This window comes from Siniperca chuatsi, linkage group LG13, assembly GCF_020085105.1.
Source record: "Siniperca chuatsi isolate FFG_IHB_CAS linkage group LG13, ASM2008510v1, whole genome shotgun sequence".
Taxonomy (NCBI): domain Eukaryota; kingdom Metazoa; phylum Chordata; class Actinopteri; order Centrarchiformes; family Sinipercidae; genus Siniperca; species Siniperca chuatsi.
The window spans coordinates 309,707-330,000 of record NC_058054.1 but is presented as its reverse complement, the minus strand read 5'-3'; the positions used below and the strand labels follow the sequence as shown (position 1 = coordinate 330,000).

Sequence of the window (20,294 nt, the reverse complement as noted above, 5' to 3'; positions counted from 1 at the left end):
CTGAGGTTGTAAATATAACCAGACTTTCTTTAAAAAAAGCTGAATTTTACAGCCATGTGTGCAAATTCAGAATTATTCCTAACATCACTTTAAAACTGATAAAACTATCTCACCACAAAGTCAGTTTACTAACTTTTCTGGAGCTTTCGATCATATCACATGATCTTCACCAGGAGATGGAGTTGCCAAGTCATCATTGAAATGTAAATGTTCAATTTTCCATTTTTTATTCACGTTGACTTGAAATTGGCGCTTCAGAGGTCATTCTTGTATTTGGAAATATATTTCAAAACCATCTCTTGTCAAGGTCCACACAGTAGCTGTTATGGAGCTTTCGCTCATATAACATGAACTTCCTCAGCATATGGAGCTACCTAGTTGCCATGGAATCATAGCTGTTAAAGTTTCCATATTATTTATTAGCACTTTAAGGACTTCTCGTGAGCTTTAAAGTTCATTCCTGACTTTGGAAGCAGCGGCTGACGAAGACAGTGATAGTGGTCCATTTAGTAGCTGTTCTGAAGCTTTCGCTTATATCACATGGTTTTCACTTCCAAGTTCAGGAATTAACTTTAACGTTCAACTGTACAACTCCTTTATGGATAAAAAACGATGTTCGGTTTAATGGAATAAAATCAAACAATTCAACATGAATTCTTCTGCACTTTTGGATTTACAAGAGAAGATAACAACTACACAACTACACCCTCTGACGTGGAGCGACGAAATGTATTAAACTATTGGCTCCTGACCGTCTCCCTGCCTGTCTCGCTGTCTCCTCTGGTCTGCGGTGTTCAGGTTACATCCCAAGAACTGCCTGGGTGTGCGTCAGTTCGCAGAGACCATGATGTGCACGACTCTGTACGACTCGGCCAGCAGCTTCCTCCACCAGCACTTCGTAGAGGTTTCTGTGTCCGAGGAGTTTCTGGGTCTGAGGACGGAGGAGGTGCTGGAGCTGGTCGGCTGTGACGAACTCAACATCAAAGCGGAGGAACAGGTGAGACGCCTCACCTGAACCCACGGACAGAAACGCACCTGTTGAATGTGTTGTACCTGTGCAGGTGATTGAGGCGTGTTGACTGTGTTGTACCTGTGCAGGTGTATGAGGCGGTGCTGGCCTGGGTTCATCACGACCGAGACCAGAGGGAGTCTCTGCTGCCGGAGCTGCTGTCAAAGATCAGACTTCCTCTGTGTCGACCTCAGTTCCTGTCAGACCGAGTCCAGCAGGACGAACTTGTACGCTGCTGCCATAAATGCAGGTGAGACACAAAAAGCCCCCGTTTGTCTCTGTACAAGTATTATGTTGCCCACCCCGTCTTCCTGACTGAACAAGTCAATAAAACTCTGACTCTGACTCTGACTGACTCTGACTCTGAGTGACTCTGTCTCTGACTGACTCTGACTCTTAGTTTCTCTGACTCTGACTCTGTCTCTGAGTGTCTCTGTCTCTTAGTGTCTCTGACTCTGTCTAAGACTCTGTCTCTTAGTGACTCTGACTCTGTCTAAGACTCTGTCTCTTAGTGACTCTGACTCTTAGTGACTCTGTCTCTGACTCTGTCTCTTAGTGTCTCTGACTCTTAGTGTCTCTGACTCTGTCTCTTAGTGTCTCTGAATCTGTCTCTTAGTGTCTCTGACTCTTAATTACTCTGTCTCTGACTCTGTCTCTTAGTGTCTCTGACTCTTAGTGTCTCTGACTCTGTCTCTTAGTGACTCTGTCTCTGACTCTGTCTCTTAGTGACTCTGACTCTGTCTCTTAGTGACTCTGTCTCTTAGTGTCTCTGAATCTGTCTCTTAGTGTCTCTGACTCTTAGTGTCTCTGACTCTGTCTCTTAGTGTCTCTGACTCTTAGTGTCTCTGAATCTGTCTCTTAGTGACTCTGTCTCTTAGTGTCTCTGACTCTTAGTGTCTCTGACTCTGTCTCTTAGTGACTCTGTCTCTTAGTGTCTCTGTCTCTTAGTGTCTCTGACTCTGTCTCTTAGTGACTCTGACTCTTAGTGACTCTGTCTCTTAGTGTCTCTGACTCTTAGTGTCTCTGACTCTGTCTCTTAGTGACTCTGTCTCTTAGTGACTCTGTCTCTTAGTGTCTCTGACTCTGTCGCTTAGTGACTCTGACTCTGTCTCTTAGTGTCTCTGTCTCTTAGTGTCTCTGACTCTTAGTGTCTCTGACTCTGTCTCTTAGTGACTCTGTCTCTTAGTGACTCTGTCTCTTAGTGACTCTGTCTCTTAGTGTCTCTGACTCTGTCGCTTAGTGTCTCTGACTCTGTCTCTTAGTGTCTCTGACTCTTAGTGTCTCTGACTCTGTCTCTTAGTGACTCTGTCTCTTAGTGTCTCTGTCTCTTAGTGTCTCTGACTCTGTCTCTTAGTGACTCTGACTCTTAGTGACTCTGTCTCTTAGTGTCTCTGACTCTTAGTGTCTCTGACTCTGTCTCTTAGTGACTCTGTCTCTTAGTGACTCTGTCTCTTAGTGTCTCTGACTCTGTCGCTTAGTGACTCTGACTCTGTCTCTTAGTGTCTCTGTCTCTTAGTGTCTCTGACTCTTAGTGTCTCTGACTCTGTCTCTTAGTGACTCTGTCTCTTAGTGACTCTGTCTCTTAGTGTCTCTGACTCTGTCTCTTAGTGACTCTGACTCTTAGTGACTCTGACTCTTAGTGTCTCTGTCTCTTAGTGTCTCTGACTCTGTCTCTTAGTGACTCTGTCTCTTAGTGTCTCTGTCTCTTAGTGTCTCTGACTCTGTCTCTTAGTGACTCTGACTCTTAGTGACTCTGTCTCTTAGTGTCTCTGACTCTTAGTGTCTCTGACTCTGTCTCTTAGTGACTCTGTCTCTTAGTGTCTCTGACTCTGTCGCTTAGTGACTCTGACTCTGTCTCTTAGTGTCTCTGTCTCTTAGTGTCTCTGACTGTCTCTGTGTTCAACTCTGACTCTGCTGTGTTTCCTGTTTCCTGTCAGAGATCTGGTGGATGAAGCCAAAGATTTCCACCTGATGCCGGAGCGTCGTCCTCACCTGCCCGCCTTCAAGACCAGGCAGAGGTGCTGCACGTCCATCACGGGACTCATCTATGCTGTGGGAGGACTCAACAGCTCAGGTACGCTGCTCACCTGTCTGTCTGAACACACCTGTCTGTCCCTACACAGCTGTCCATCTGTAGAGCTGACCTGTGTGATTGGCTGAGAGTCCTGTCAATCAAGACAAACGTCTTCCTGCTTTTGAATATGTCCTGAACTGAACTCTGTCCTCCCTCAGTGATGATGATAGGACCCTTATTGTGTAAAGTTTTCTCATTCACTTCAATACAGTTTGATCACAGCAGCATCTGGTGGACGTTAGAGGAACTGCAGCTGCTGAGGAGGCTGCTGATTGGTTGGTGACATCAGCGGTTGATGATGTATTTTGAGTTGCTGGCTCAGTTCAGGTGTGATGTCACCGCAGATATTTGATTGGTCCTCAGCTAATGGTCTTTGTTTTTTCAGGTGACTCCTTAAATGTGGTCGAAGTGTTCGATCCGATTGGGAACTTCTGGGAGCGCTGTCAGCCAATGAGGACGGCTCGCAGCAGAGTGGGCGTGGCCGTCGTTAACGGGCTGCTGTACGCCATTGGTGGATACGATGGCCAATCACGGCTCAGCACGGTGGAGGTTTACAACCCAGAGACGGACAGCTGGACACGCGTGTCGAGCATGAACAGCCAGCGCAGGTCAATACCCCGATCAATACCCTGATCAATACCCTGATCAATACCCCGATCAATACCCTGATCAATACCCCGATCAATACCCTGATCAATACACTGATCAATACCCCGATCAATACCCTGATCAATACCCTGATCAATACCCCGATCAATACCCTGATCAATACCCCGATCAATACCCTGATCAATACCCTGATCAATACCCCGATCAATACCCTGATCAATACACTGATCAATACCCCGATCAATACCCTGATCAATACCCCGATCAATACCCTGATCAATACCCCGATCAATACCCTGATCAATACACTGATCAATACCCCGATCAATACGAAACAGAGGAGTAATAACACATGTTGTCGTCCTCAGCGCCATGGGAACAGTTGTGATTGACGGACACATCTACGTGTGCGGCGGCTACGACGGAAAATCATCGCTGAACTCGGTGGAGTGTTACTCTCCAGAGACCGACAGGTGAGTCTCACCTGACAGCAGGGGCCAGCTTCATCCAGGGGCCAGCAGTTAGCTTCATCCAGGGGCCAGCCGTTAGCTTCATCCAGGGGCCCGCCATTAGCTTCATCCAGGGGCCCGCCATTAGCTTCATCCAGGGGCCAGCAGTTAGCTTCATCCAGGGGCCCGCCATTAGCTTCATCCAGGGGCCAGCAGTTAGCTTCATCCAGGGGCCAGCTTCATCCAGGGGCCAGCTTCATCCAGGGGCCAGCAGTTAGTTTCATCCAGGGGCCAGCTTCATCCAGGGGCCAGCAGTTAGCTTCATCCAGGGGCCCGCCATTAGCTTCATCCAGGGGCCCGCCATTAGCTTCATCCAGGGGCCAGCAGTTAGCTTCATCCAGGGGCCAGCTTCATCCAGGGGCCAGCTTCATCCAGGGGCCAGCAGTTAGTTTCATCCAGGGGCCAGCTTCATCCAGGGGCCAGCTTCATCCAGGGGCCAGCAGTTAGCTTCATCCAGGGGCCAGCTTCATCCAGGGGCCAGCAGTTAGCTTCATCCAGGGGCCCACCATTAGCTTCATCCAGGGGCCAGCAGTTAGCTTCATCCAGGGGCCAGCTTCATCCAGGCGCCAGCTTCATCCAGGGGCCAGCAGTTAGCTTCATCCAGGGGCCAGCTTCATCCAGGGGCCAGCTTCATCCAGGGGCCAGCAGTTAGTTTCATCCAGGGGCCAGCTTCATCCAGGGGCCAGCTTCATCCAGGGGCCAGCAGTTAGCTTCATCCAGGGGCCAGCTTCATCCAGGGGCCCGCCATTAGCTTCATCCAGGGGCCCACCATTAGCTTCATCCAGGGGCCAGCAGTTAGCTTCATCCAGGGGCCAGCTTCATCCAGGGGCCAGCTTCATCCAGGCGCCAGCTTCATCCAGGGGCCAGCAGTTAGTTTCATCCAGGGGCCAGCTTCATCCAGGGGCCAGCAGTTAGTTTCATCCAGGGGCCAGCTTCATCCAGGGGCCAGCAGTTAGCTTCATCCAGGGGCCCGCCATTAGCTTCATCCAGGGGCCCGCCATTAGCTTCATCCAGGGGCCCACCATTAGCTTCATCCAGGGGCCAGCTTCATCCAGGGGCCAGCAGTTAGTTTCATCCAGGGGCCAGCTTCATCCAGGGGCCAGCAGTTAGCTTCATCCAGGGGCCAGCTTCATCCAGGGGCCAGCAGTTAGCTTCATCCAGGGGCCAGCTTCATCCAGGGGCCAGCTTCATCCAGGGGCCAGCTTCATCCAGGGGCCCGCCGTTAGCTTCATCGTCTCCTATTATATTATTATTATTATTATTACATTAGTAATAATTATAGGTTACAAAACATTTAAATTGATCAATAACCTGGTTGGCGGAGAATTGAAAGGGTTTTTACCTGCACGTGATCCGATTTCCACCTGAAGACTCGGAGGTTCAGATCGACGGCGATGTTACTTTGTGACGTTTGAATAAATAAATAGTTATTTCCTGTGTCTGTGATGAGTCATATGTTGAGACAATAATCTGATCAGTCTGATTGATAATGACCTGTTGCAGGTGGACGGTGGTGACGGAGATGAGCGCGAGTCGCAGCGCTGCCGGGGTGACGGTGTTTGACGGACGCATCTTTGTCTCCGGCGGCCATGACGGTTTACAGATCTTCAACACGGTCAGTTTTGTGACGAAGAGAAAAACGTGAAATATTGAACGCGATCTATAATTAGCATGTTTCGGTCCTGACAGAAGTTCGTTAACAGCACGTGTAAAGTGTTGTGTGTTGTACTTCCCCTCCCGTCCTGCAGGTGGAGTACTACAACCACCACACTAACCGCTGGCACCCGGCGGCGGCCATGATGAACAAGCGCTGTCGTCACGGGGCGGCGGCTCTCGGCAGTCACATGTACGTGGCGGGGGGGTACGACGGCTCGGGCTTCCTGAGCGGGGCGGAGGTGTTCGGCTCGGCGTCGGGTCAGTGGAGCCTCCTGGTGGCCATGAACACGCGGCGCAGCAGAGTGTCGCTGGTTTCTACGTCGGGGCGTCTGTACGCGGTGGGCGGCTACGACGGACAGTCCAACCTCAGCTCCGTGGAGATGTACAACCCCGACACCAACCGCTGGACCTTCATGGCCCCCATGGTCTGCCACGAGGGGGGGGTCGGGGTCGGCTGCGTCCCGCTGCAGCCCGCCTAAAGCCTCGTTCAGAGGCCGAGGATTGATGTGTTACTGACGGCAGCAGGCGGGGAGGCGGCGCCCTCCGCTGGCGCTCACTGAGCTTTATCGGTACGACGGCCGGGCTCAGACCTGCACGCTGACGCCAGGTCGAGCTAGCCCGCCGAGGCTAGCTGCTAGCATTGTGCTATTAGTGAGCGTGTGGACTGATTAATATTAAATATTGATTTTATACTTGATTGAAACGACCAACAGGAAGCTGACTTGAAACAGGACGACTGCTCGGATCCGTTTCTGTGGCCGAGGTCACCGGACTGTTTTATTGATCGGCTGACGGACAGGAAGTGGAGCTGCAGGCACGTGAAACGACCAAACAGAGTGCGATATCTGCCAGCGCCCCCTACAGGCTGACGATGTACCTGTTCTGCCTGTAGGGGAGGGGGGCGGACTTTAACATCACCTGCTCTGGTCAGTGACTGTAATCTGTATGTGCCCCCCCCCATAATAATTATTGTAAAGTAAAAATTGTTTCTCTGTGAAATTTGACTTTTGTATGAAAATTGAGGAAGTGAAAAATGTTGTTGCTAATCTGATAGATGCTAACATGCTAACACCAACATACCGGCCTGTTTGGGAGCCAATCAGACGGCAGAAACAATTAAAGCCATGAGGAGAGCGAGGCCCCGTCACAGCTGGTCAGCTGGTCTGCTGTGATGTCAGCTGCAGGTCGGTGCTGCTGGTCTCTACAGACACGTCTGTTAGCCCGTAGCCGTCTGTTAGCCGTCTGTTAGCCCGTCTGTGTCCACATGCAGTCAGACTGTCCCATCAGAGCAGCCGAACCAGCAGTCAGCAGCTCCTGTCTGCAGTGGACCCGTGGACGGACAGACAGCTGTCTCTGGATCACTGTGAGACTGAAGGAAACTTAGAAACAGCAGGATTCTCAGGCAGGTTCTGCAGGAAGTGCGAGTCGCACTGAACGATTCAATGTGTTTCATGTCTGAGTTCAGGTCTGACGGAGTTAGGACTCTGAGGAGGAGGTTTCTGACTCAGATCCACCTGCTGCAGTACCGTCGCCTCCCCTTCAGCTCTGCGGCGCCCCCCCTGAGGAGGCTTTGGTCTTTGTCCTGCTGAGCGTCTGTCACAGACCAGGTCCTCCCCTGTGAAGTTCACGCTGAATGGGGCTGAACAGCAGCGGAGATAAACATGTTTGTCCTGCGGGGGGCGCTAGAGGAAAGACGTCCTCTGAGGAGCAGGAAGTGACGCCCCCTTGTGTTCTCGTTAAATAACGAAGACTTATGATTATTCATTTCGTCTTACTGATTTGATGTTGAGTCGTCGAGGCGCCACGTGGACCTCCACGAGTTTTCCAGGTGACTGAGATTCACCTGAGTAACTCAGTGAATGTTAATTAATATGGTGTTCAAACAATCCAAATCTATTAAATATGTATTAAACCGTAATTAATAATTACTGTTATATAAACAGTATATGTCATTATTATTATTATTGATTTACTAATGTTTTGGATTTGCATCATTTAAAAAGAATATGAGTATGAGAATTGAGTTATATAGTTCTCACTGGAAACTTTCCAGAGCTTTCAGCTGCTTCTTGTGGTCTTCCTCAGCAGATTGATTTTGTCATGGAGACGGTTCAGTCGTTATCATGTGACCTAATTCTGGAATATGATGAAGGCCATGACGCGCGGCTGACAGCAGTCGGTTGTTTCCGAGGTGGAGGGTAAATCTGAAAGCTCGGCGTTGCGTGTTAATAAAGTTAATATTCGATCGTTTTATTGAACGGATGTTATGGAGTTGGCCCTCTCCAGCCTCCACCACTGTTATTTTTATTGATTAATTTATGATTGATTCAGTGTTTTCCTGAGAGGTTTGTGGATCATTAAAGAGGCTGCTGTTTCCTGACTGAAGCGTCTGATCTTTATTCAGAATAATAGTAACAGGAAGTCTAACCCAACAAGTGGTCTTCAGACTTTATCCTAGTTAATAGAGGAGGGGAAGTACAGGGTTAGGGGCAGCAGTCACCGAGGACACGGCGGTGTAATGGTGGACTGGCAGCGGTGGACGGGAGCGTCTCCGCCGTCAGGAGACGTCAGGACGTGAGGGAGGAAACACAACAGAAGCTCAGCGAAGCGGCAACCGACCTTAAAACTACAGCTGCCAGAGCGGCGAGGGGCGAATATCCGACACCGAAGAGTGGACCACCGAGCCACCGCGAGCTCAGGGAGACCTACAGGTGAAGCGGACTGACCTGGAAGCGCTTGAGGCGTAACAACGTTCACGTTCACGGCGTCCCAGAGGGAGCCGAGGAAACCTCAGGCAGCGCTGTGTCGATACGTTCTTCAGAGAAGCTTCGGCTGCAGCGCTCAGTGTCCCGAACCGGACGGCTGGCTCGCTCCGCAGATTCGTTACTGACAGCCTCCTCCCGCCACCATCGCCTCTAGCTCCGTCTTCGCCGACGGAAACCCCGCTGTTGTCCTCGGAAACGAGGACGACTGTTGTCCTCGGAAACGAGGACGACAGGAAACTTGTTTCAGGATTACACTGAAGTATTCAGTCCATTAAGAAACCAGATTGAAGTGGAGACAGGATGCGCGGTCTGCTTCCTGCTCGGGCGTTGGAGGGAATTGATTATTGATAATTGATCCTTGAGGTGTGCAGACAGGTGGGACGGCTCTGTGTTGCAGGTGAAGAGGAGAACAGCTGGCAGGTGTTTTCCTTATATTCAGGTAATACGCGACAGGTGTGGTGGCGGACTGACTGCTCTCTGTCTACACCCGTTTACCCGTTAAAGAAACACGGTTTCAGACCGAACCTCCGGCAAACACCGACGGACATCGTGACACCGCCGTGTGGAGAGAAGGACGAGAGGATACCTGAGCGTTACTGTACGAGCTGACGTGTTTCCATCAGCGTCTGTGTGAATGTAAGTCTGAAAACAACAATCATCCGTCTGCCTGATGTGTGTGAACAACTCGTTAATTACTTATCGATTAGTTTCTCGATCGCTAAGACACATTTCCTGAAAGCTGCTCCCCTTTTCTCTAAACTGTGAACGCAAAACACAATTTAAGCTGCATTCACAGAACCTCAGACTCTTCCTGCAAAACCAACCTTTCACCTCAGAACAGTTCAGTCTGTGCTCAGAACTGAACTGTTGTCAAATCGCCTCGAGTCGATCACACTTAAACACACTACCGAACAGCCGCTAAACGCTACGTAGAACAATAGAAAACACGAGGCTCGGGACACGAAGCTGGAGAAATAAGTGTTTATTGTTCACTGTGGGATAAACGCATGTCGCAAAACAAACCTGTGCATTTAGCACTCGGACAAAAAGACAAAACAGAAGTCTTATGTGTTTTCCGCTGGTGTACAGGAAGCCCAATAAAGTACAAACTTATACAAATAAGTGCATTACTCAGCCACAGCATCATGTCTCCGTACTGGGTCAGGCCTCAGGACCCCATCCACATCACAGGCCACATTCTGGCCAGGCCACGGGGGGAAAACCCCTGCCACGCCGTCTCCAGGCCCGGCACGCCGTCTCCAGGCTCTGCACGCCGTCTCCAGGCCCGGCACGCCGTCTCCAGGCTCTGCACGCCGTCTCCAGGCCCGGCACGCCGTCTCCAGGCTCTGCACGCCGTCTCCAGGCTCTGCACGCCGTCTCCAGGCCCGGCACGCCGTCTCCAGGCTCTGCACGCCGTCTCCAGGCCCGGCACGCCGTCTCCAGGCTCTGCACGCCGTCTCCAGGCCCGGCACGCCGTCTCCAGGCTCTGCACGCCGTCTCCAGGCCCGGCACGCCGTCTCCAGGCCCGGCACGCCGTCTCCAGGCTCGGCACGCCGTCTCCAGGCCCGGCACGCCGTCTCCAGGTCCCATGGCCTGCAGGAGATTTCCCCTGGTGTAAGGTTGGCGTTCATATACCTTCCACCGCCATGAGGGGAAGAATTCCTCAGTGGGCTTTAGGAGAGGGGGGTACGGTGGAAGGCAAAGACTGATAAAACCTTGGTTCATATTGACCCGCTCTGACCTGGAGGGCTCTGTGAAAACTCACTGTCCCAAACAACAGATGGGACGCTCGTCCTGCTGCCCTGACAGAGCATCTCAGAGCTGAGTGTTGTAGGGCGCCAGGTCGGCATGATGGCGGACAACCCCATGATCGCTGATGGCAGCTCATGATGTGACATTGCCGCCACGCTGCCCAGCAACACCAACATCAGCCCGATGGCCAATCACGTCACGGCCTCTCCTTCTTCTGGTGAGATTAAACCCAGCTTCGTCATGTCGATGTATTCATGGGGTCCTTCATTGCCTCCAGCTGAAAAACCCTCTGCAGAAAGAGATAGTTTTGTAAGTGATACGGAAAATACAGTGAGTCGCTACTCAGAGTACTCAACATCGAACGTGTCCGGATACGTGCCTTTGACTCTGACGCTGTCGATCCCCTCAGGATTTACACGGTCCTCAATGATCTTCTGCTGAATCTCACTCAGTTCTCAGGCATTGTTCTCCTGGACCACATCAACAATTAGGGTCTCTTGGTGTGGGGAGGACATACCTGTCCTCCCACCTCCAGGTGGCAGCCTTTCAGTTCTACAAACAGTTAGACCAGCCCTCCATTACAACACTGCAGTATATTGGTACAGTGATGTACTGAAACATATTTACTGTGGTACAGGATATAGTATTTCATACAGTGATTGCCGTCAACATTTACATGCTGTACTATAATGTCAAAAAAGGTAATTACCTGTCCTCTTCTCTAAATCTTGGGGTCATGGTGGACACAGTGACTCTGCTGGTGTTTGGTTGTCCAGCCTCCCTCATGCTCACACCACGGACAGGAACGTGGTCAGTCCCAGTCGCTCTGAGTTCATCAGGTATTACTGTTCCTGGTCTTCGCTGACCGCCTCGACCTCCTCTTCCTCTCAGGTTTCTATCCGTTGCAGGGCCTCACAGACCAGCGCTCTCTGAGCTGGCTTACTGCACATGTTCCCTCACATCATTCGCCACAGGTGGGATCAGTTTCGAGTTGTCGTGTTCAGGTGGTGACGTCTGTGCTTTAACTGTGTTTGACTTTTGTCACCTGTGCTCAGCGTCATGCAGCACGGGTGCATCACAGTGAAAACGTGTTGGCCAGTTGTGTCTGAACAGGTGAGAAGTGCTGATGGTTTTGCCAACAGAGCGATTGATTCAGTCGGTGGGTTCAGACAGTAGGGTTCAGTGTTTTAGCAACTGAGAAAAACTGTAAACTGAGAAGTGACCAGAAATATCTTTTCATTTCCACTTTCCCTCAAACTGATCAAACATTTTATATTAAATATGAAAGTTTTCGTGTTTCAGGATGAAAATCTGAACCAGACTAAATGTGTGTGAAAATGAGTCACTTCAGGTGAAGAAGGTTTGAAGTTTTAACTTCAGCTGGAAATATTCCTGTTTTCTGTCTCGAGCCAGACTCTGTTTAAAAAACGCAGCATTTTACGGCCTCCGGAAGCAGCAGACAGACACACTTTAAAATCACTTTAAAACTTTTATTTCCTCAGGCAGCAGAAGTTTAAACAGAAACACTGAATCAAACATAATCATCAGAAAACGGGTTTTATTGATCAGAAAACTGAGCCCTCGGTCACATGACATGATGATGTCATCACTTCAGAGTGAAACAGGTCAAACACACCTGACGTCCTTTAAAGCACCTGTGTGTCCTCACAGTGTTTGTTACAAGGTGTGTTAGATTTATTTAACACGACGAGGTCAAAGGTCAGTATCCCACAATGCTTTGTGATTGATCACTAGTTTAAGTCATGAACTGGTCACGTGACCACCTCATTCCTCCCAGGTGTGTGTTGATGTCTGGCAGGTAACTCCGTCACCTGAAGGGGTGCACAGAGGCTCTGACGCTGCGAGCTCTGATGTATCTGACCCGGTGAGTCTGAAAACCAAAACAAACATGGCCGCCTCACGTCGTTCAGCGTAATCAAACCCACCTTGATGATGTCATCTCGTCAGTTCACAGTATTTTAACTCTCAAACGACCGACTGATGACGCGAAGTCGCAAACAGGAGAATCTTTCATCGCTACGATCCGTCACGTATGAAGTGAACGCGGCACAGTAATATATATTATTATATCCAGGTGCATTGTGGGAAACGTATTCAGTGTTTTTCCATACGAGGGACTGAAGTGCAACAGAAGGCTCGGCCGTCATGACGATCTGGAGAGTTGACGCGTCATGGCGCTGCAGGTGCTTGTGCCTCGCTCCCGGACTTGTTGTGACTTTGGGTCACGCTAACTTTACGCTCGCACCTGGAACTGTAGAGATTCAGGAAACGACACAGACCCAAAGCGTCCGCGTTATTTTACAGAAGTGTCATCAACGCTCGACTCTCAACAGGTATTAGCTTCCTGGATTAGCTGCTGTAGCTAATTACAAAGGGATCTACTGATCTGGCCACCTGCCGGCAAATTCCGATTGGTTCTGTTGAGTCCAATCAGAAGCCGGACCGATCCAGAACCCCTGAGCAGCGGTTCGGGTCGGATCTTCAGGTGTTCTGGGAACTGGTTTACCTGAGGACTTCTTCTGACATCACAGTCACATTCAGCAAAAACACTTTCAGATCAGATTCAGATCACATGACCTCAGATCATCACTCTGATTCGCTGCCTCCTGTTGAATTCTGCTCACTGTGGACTTCCTGCTGCAGGTTCTCAGCACCATTCACACCTGCACACGTCACCAGGTAGAAAATCCTCCAGCAGAGACCGGTTCAACCTCACAGAGTCCACGTTTGTCTGAAGAAACACAAACATCCAGAAAGTCTCTGCTGGACTTCAGTCTGCTCCTCAGATCCTCCGCTGGGATCACTGTCCTGGAGGTCCTGCAGGTCCTGCAGGTCCTGCAGTGTCGGTCCTGGAGTCTGGAGGAGCAGAAGCACTGGCTCCCTCAGGCTGTGAGTGCAGACCTGAACACCTGGACAGGTAAATTTAATCGTTAATTTCCACAGTAATTAAACGTGTTGTGATTACAGGATGTTTATGACATTTCAAGGTTCTAATCTTGGCGTTTGGAAATGTTTGAATCTGCAGTGACCTCGGAGTGTTTGGTCACATGACCCCGGTTTGTCGGGGGTGCGTGCGGTGACTCACGGCGTCTCGGTGGGCTGGAAGCGGCTCTCCTCTCCGTCCAGGACGCCGTGGTACATGCTGATCTCCTGCTCCAGACGCTGCTTGTTGCTCAGCAGCGTGTCGTAGTCGCGGCGCTGCTGTTCGATCTCGCCGCGCACGTCGGCCAGCTCCGCCTCCAGCTTGGCCACCACCGAGCCCAGGTTCTGCAGCTCCACGTCGTGCCAGTGCCGGGCGTCGCCCAGGGAGTTCTCCAGGCCTCGTTTCTGCAGGACGACAACAGACACGTGATGGCGTGTTGATAGCTATTGATCGATCGGGTTATCGATCGCTGCGTGAGTCTCACCAGCGCTCTGATGGACTCGGTCTCGGCCTGCAGATTCTGGATCTTGCAGCCGGTGTCGTTACACTCGGCCTTCAGCGCCTCCACCTGCTCCTCCTCAGGACTCAGTCTGCTGCTCACACACTGCGCCTCCTGCAGCAACACACACACACACACCATCAGACGAGTCCAGCATGTGAGGACACCTGTGCAGGTGACCCGTCCTCACCTTACACTCCAGGTAGCTGTCCGTCTCGGCTCGGTTCCTCTCCGTCACCTTCTCCCAGTGGCTCCTGATGTAGGCCAGGATCTGGTCCAGACTGGTTTCTATGGGAGCGTCGGGTTCATCCACCTCGCGTCCTGCCATCTGACTGTAGAGGACTCGCACGTCCTGTCAGGACAGACGGACAGGAAGTGGACAGACGGACAGGAAGTGGACAGACGGACAGGAAGTGGACAGGTCACATGACCGGATCAGTTTCCCGCTCATGAGCAGAACGTGAAGTTAAAATGCTGCCAGACAGACCGAGTCGGTTCATCCGAATTTTAACTTCATTACATTCTGTTTCCTTTGTGTTCAAATGAAAAATATTAAATATATAAGAATTATAAATAAAATAGAAATATAACGATGCAGTTCCATTTTAAAATGATGATCTTTTTGTTTATTGTCGTTTTACTAAATTTAGCTTTTAGTTGTAAAGTGAACTTTATCATTTAAAGACAGAATAACAAATGCCAATTTAATTAAACAATTAAATTAATTCCTTTCAAAAACACACATTTAAAGACAGAAGAAGGATTTAATTATCTTTTCATTTACTCTGGGTTTTATAGTGGGGTTTTATTGCACGCTTAGTCTAGTCTTAGTCACGTAAAGTCTAATTATTCGAGTGGCACACTGCAGACCAGACTCCATTATTAGTTCAGTGCAGTGAAAGTGGCATCGACTCAGTAGAATCTGTGTGAAGAGACAGACGAGTCGCTGAAAAGCAGCTCCGTCTGGAGTTTTTAATGCTGACGAACAACTTGTAGTTTTCTCTTTGTTAAACTGCTGAGGTGTTAAAATGTTCTGCCCAGTGGATACGCGTCTTGTGGTTTGAGGTTAAATCGTGTGTTTTTTGAACAGAGTTTGGTGGCACCTGCTCGTGGTTGCGCTCCAGGTTGCGTAGCTCAGCTCTCATGTTCTCCATCTGCTCCTCGAGCTCGGCCTTCGTCAGGTTGGCGTCGTCGATCACTTTGTACAGAGAGCTGATCTCCTCCTCCACCGCCTTCCTGAACGGCTGCTCGTTCTCGTACCTGCAGGGCGAACACGTTAAAGCGGCTCAGCTCAGGTGTCGCTGTGTCGTCACGCCGTGACATCACAGGGTTCAGTGTGTGTGTGTGTGTGTGTGTGTGTGTGTGTGTGTGTGTGTGTGACCTCTGACCTGTCCTTGAAGTCCTCGGCGTTGGCCTGAACGTTCTCCGTCTGCAGCATCAGCCGAGCGTTGTCCAGGATCGCTTCACTGACCTGCAGAAAACACGGGAAATCAGAGCGCTGAGAGCAGCAGCAGCCAGCAGGGGGCAGCACACACACACACACACACACACACACACACACACACACACATCTATACACACATCTATACACACACACACATCTATACACATCTATACACACACACACACACACACACATCTATACACATACACACATCTATACACACATCTATACACACACACACACACACACACACATCTATACACACACACACATCTATACACATCTATACACACACACACACACACACATCTATACACACACACACACACATCTATACACACACACACATCTATACACATCTATACACACACACACACACACATCTATACACACACACACACACACACATCTATACACACACACACACACATCTATACACACACACACATCTATACACATCTATACACACACACACACACACACACATCTATACACACACACACATCTACACACACACACACACACACATCTATACACACACACACATCTATACACATCTATACACACACACACACACACACACACACATCTATACACATACACACATCTATACACATCTATACACACACACACACATCTATACACATACACACATCTATACACATCTATACACACACACACACATATATACACACACACACACACACACACACACACACACACACATATATACACACACACACACACACACACACATCTATACACACACACACACACACACATCTATACACACACACACATCTATACACACACACATCTATACACACACACACACATCTATACACACACATCTATACACACACACATCTATACACACACACATCTATACACACACACACATCTATACACATCTATACACACACACACACACACACACATCTATACACACACACACATCTATACACACACACACACACATCTATACACACACACACATCTATACACACACACACACATCTATACACATACACACATCTATACACACACACACACATCTATACACACACATCTATACACACACACACACATCTATACACACACATCTATACACACACACACACATCTATACACACACATCTATACACACACACACACATCTATACACATACACATACACACACACACACATCTATACACATACACATACACACACACACATCTATACACACACACACACACACACACATCTATACACACATCTATACACACACATCTACACACACACACACACACACACACATCTATACACACACATCTATACACACACATCTATACACACACACATCTATACACACACACACACATCTATACACACACATCTATACACACACACATCTATACACACACACACACACATCTATACACATACACACATCTATACACATCTATACACACACACACACACACACACATCTATACACACACACACACATCTATACACACACACACATCTATACACACACACACACATCTATACACACACACACATCTATACACACACACACACACATCTATACACACACACATCTATACACACACACACACATCTATACACACACACACATCTATACACACACACACACATCTATACACACACACACATCTATACACACACACACACACATCTATACACACACACATCTATACACACACACACACATCTATACACACACATCTATACACACACACATCTATACACACACACACACACATCTATACACACACACACACATCTATACACACACACATCTATACACACACACACACATCTATACACACACATCTATACACACACACATCTATACACACACACACACACATCTATACACACACACACACATCTATACACACATCTATACACACACATCTATACACACACACACACATCTATACACACACATCTATACACACACACACACATCTATACACACACATCTATACACACACACACACATCTATACACATACACATACACACACACACACACATCTATACACACATCTATACACACACATCTATACACACACACACACACATCTATACACACACATCTATACACACACACATCTATACACACACACACACATCTATACACACACATCTATACACACACACACACATCTATACACACACACACACACACACACATCTATACACACACACACACACACACACATCTATACACACATCTATACACATACACATATTGATTAGTCATGAATGTGTAATGATTAAAGCACCAGCATCACAGTAATAGAAATGCTAACAGCTGATTAATCGTCTCCGGTTCTCGGCACGTCAGCCGGTTCTGGTTTACCCCGAACAGGGTCCTTAAAGAAGAAGAACCAGACTCGGGGATCAGTCCTCCAGGACGGATTCACCTGTTGGGGGGGCCGAGACCAGCTGGTGGCTCTGGCGGTTTGTGGGAAACAAAGCAGACCGACCGTTCGACTGTGAGAGTAGATCACGTGTCCTGTTTATACAACATCAGTCGGTAACCATGGTAACACCCGCGTGCGTCACCACACGAGTTTGGGGTTTCCCCCGATGCGTCGGAGTGAAGCAGCTCACAGTGTGTTGTGTATTTTAGCGGTTCCTCTTTAGAAAGCGAGTGAACCGTAGAGACAAAATGTAAACATGCAGCCGTTTATAGACACGGCGTGCAGGAGCTGCAGCGGGACGCTGTGGACGCAGCGGGACGCTGTGGACGCAGCGAGACGCTGTGGACGCTGTGGATGCAGCGGGACGCTGTGGACGCAGCGGGACGCTGTGGACGCAGCGAGACGCTGTGGACGCTGTGGACGCTGTGGATGCAGCGGGACGCTGTGGACGCAGCGAGACGCTGTGGACGCTGTGGATGCAGCGGGACGCTGTGGACGCAGCGGGACGCTGTGGACGCTGTGGATGCAGCGGGACGCTGTGGACGCAGCGGGACGCAGCGAGACGCAGCGGGACGCTGTGGTGGACGTCCACAGGCCGCCGGGACTCGCTCACACGTGAACTCAAGTAACTTCACTGCGGAACCTGAGTTTCTTCTGTAGGTTCGTGTTGGGCAGCAGCTCTCACGCCGCATCACTTCATGCGGCAGGACCACCCTGTCCCTCCGTCCGTGGCCCCGGTGCATGCTGGGAGAGTTCCCCACCTCAGGATGCTACAGTACAAACTAATCACTTTAGGTCGACGCCAAGACTTTTTAATATTTGTCTGCTTGTCAACGTTTGAGATTTCAAGAATAATAAAGTGAATTTACACCGGGGGGCTTTCTGTCACTGTGGCTCACGGCGCCCCCACCCTCACCCTTTGGGAACTACAGTCCCCATGATGCTTTTGGGAATGTAAACAGGAAGTATAATGGAGTCAGTGAGTTAGCTGTATTAGCTGTTAGCCTCTCTGTGTTCACATGCAGTCAGACTGTCCCGTCAGAGCAGGTGAAGCGGCTGAACGACTCGATGTGTTTCATGTACCTGTCTGTAGACCTGCTCCCAGTCCCTCCACCTGTCCTCACCTGTCTGTAGACCTGCTCCCAGTCCCTCCACCTGTCTGTAGACCTGCTCCCAGTCCCTCCACCTGTCCTCACCTGTCTGTAGACCTGCTCCCAGTCCCTCCACCTGTCCTCACCTGTCTGTAGACCTGCTCCCAGTCCCTCCACCTGTCTGTAGACCTCCTCCCAGTCCCTCCACCTGTCCTCACCTGTCTGTAGACCTGCTCCCAGTCCCTCCACTTGTCCTCACCTGTCTGTAGACCTGCTCCCAGTCCCTCCACCTGTCTGTAGACCTCCTCCCAGTCCCTCCACCTGTCCTCACCTGTCTGTAGACGTCCTCCCAGTCCCTCCTGAGGGGCCCCCAGGCTCCGGCGCTGGATGCTTTGCGGTCCAGACAGAGCCGGATCTGTTCCTCCAGCTGCTGGTTCAGCTGTTCCAGCGCTCTCACTTTGTCTCTGTACTCCATCAGGCAACTGTTCAGTCCGGCCGCCGCCCCCCCGTGACCTGCAGCCTCCCCGGCCCGGGGTAGCACCGGCGCCGTGCTGCTTCTCATTCCCTGCAGGAACACGCTGCTGATACCCAGCGCCCGCCGGGACACCCGTGTCCCCAGGCAGGAGGCCCCGCCCATTGGGGGGGCGGAGCCCACGAAGACGCCGCGGGGGGCGCCGGTTCCGGCCGTCCCGATCCGTCCACATGAGGCGTGGGCCGGGCGCTCGGAGGACGGCTGTCCCAGGAAAGATGAGCGGCGTCGGGGCAGAGGCATGACTCTCAGCAGCTCTCAGTGTCAAACCGCTCAGAGCCGAGAGCCGCCGGGATTTATGGGAGGACGGCGTTCTGGAAACATGGCCGCCTTTGTTCAGAAGGTGTTTGTGTTGCAGCCGTGACGAAGGCTTTGTTCTCATGGAAACACAGAGTCCGATTACAGCTGCATCAGCAGGGGGGGGGGGGTCAGGAAGAGTCCTGAATACATAACACACACACATATAACACACACACACATATAACACACACACACATATAACACACATATAACACACACACACACACACATATAACACATACACACACACACACACACACACACACACATAACACACATATAACACACACACACACACACATATAACACATACACACACACACACACACACACACACACACATAACACACATATAACACATACACACACACACACACACACACACATATAACACACACACACACACACACACATATAACACACATAACACACACATATAACACACACACACACACACACACACATAACACACATATAACATACACACACACACACACACACACATATATCACACACACACACACACACATATAACACACATAATACACACACATATAACACACACACACACACACATATAACACACACACACACACATATAACACACACACATACACACACACACACATATAACACACACACACATACACACACACACACACATATAACACA

The 20,294-nt window shown here is 49.8% G+C and overlaps 2 protein-coding genes across 2 annotated transcripts in view; one reads left to right on the top strand and one right to left on the bottom strand.

The window, feature by feature from the left end:
• klhl18 (kelch-like family member 18) overlaps nt 1-8,237 on the top strand; it is an 11,842-nt gene extending 3,605 nt beyond the window's left edge. Inside the window, exons 4-10 of the mRNA XM_044219591.1 lie at nt 799-997; nt 1,099-1,259; nt 2,947-3,083; nt 3,469-3,691; nt 4,061-4,165; nt 5,705-5,816; nt 5,950-8,237. Of these exons, the coding sequence (XP_044075526.1) occupies nt 799-997; nt 1,099-1,259; nt 2,947-3,083; nt 3,469-3,691; nt 4,061-4,165; nt 5,705-5,816; nt 5,950-6,336 (1,324 nt within the window). The 3' untranslated portion in view covers nt 6,337-8,237. The remainder of the gene's footprint in view (nt 1-798; nt 998-1,098; nt 1,260-2,946; nt 3,084-3,468; nt 3,692-4,060; nt 4,166-5,704; nt 5,817-5,949) is intronic.
• A 3,613-nt stretch (nt 8,238-11,850) lies between these two features.
• bfsp2 (beaded filament structural protein 2, phakinin) lies at nt 11,851-19,707 on the bottom strand. Its single transcript, XM_044219627.1, has 7 exons — nt 19,125-19,707; nt 15,206-15,288; nt 14,921-15,077; nt 14,008-14,169; nt 13,803-13,931; nt 13,481-13,722; nt 11,851-13,304 (listed from the first exon to the last, which is right to left on the bottom strand). The coding sequence occupies exons 1-7, from the start codon at nt 19,563-19,565 to the stop codon at nt 13,196-13,198; spliced, it is 1,323 nt and encodes a 440-aa protein (XP_044075562.1). The 5' UTR covers nt 19,566-19,707; the 3' UTR covers nt 11,851-13,195.
• Between the last annotated feature and the right edge of the window lie 587 nt (nt 19,708-20,294).

Bases quoted from the DNA above. Each gene is read 5' to 3' on its own strand.
- bfsp2 (XM_044219627.1), bottom strand. From the start codon at position 19,565: ATGCCTCTGCCCCGACGCCGCTCATCTTTCCTGGGACAGCCGTCCTCC. The intron at 15,289-19,124 runs GTGAGGACAGGT...TGTTTTCTGCAG, and splicing joins GGGAGGACGTCTACAGACAG to GTCAGTGAAGCGATCCTGGA. The intron at 13,932-14,007 runs GTGAGGACGGGT...GTGTTGCTGCAG, and splicing joins ACAGCTACCTGGAGTGTAAG to GAGGCGCAGTGTGTGAGCAG.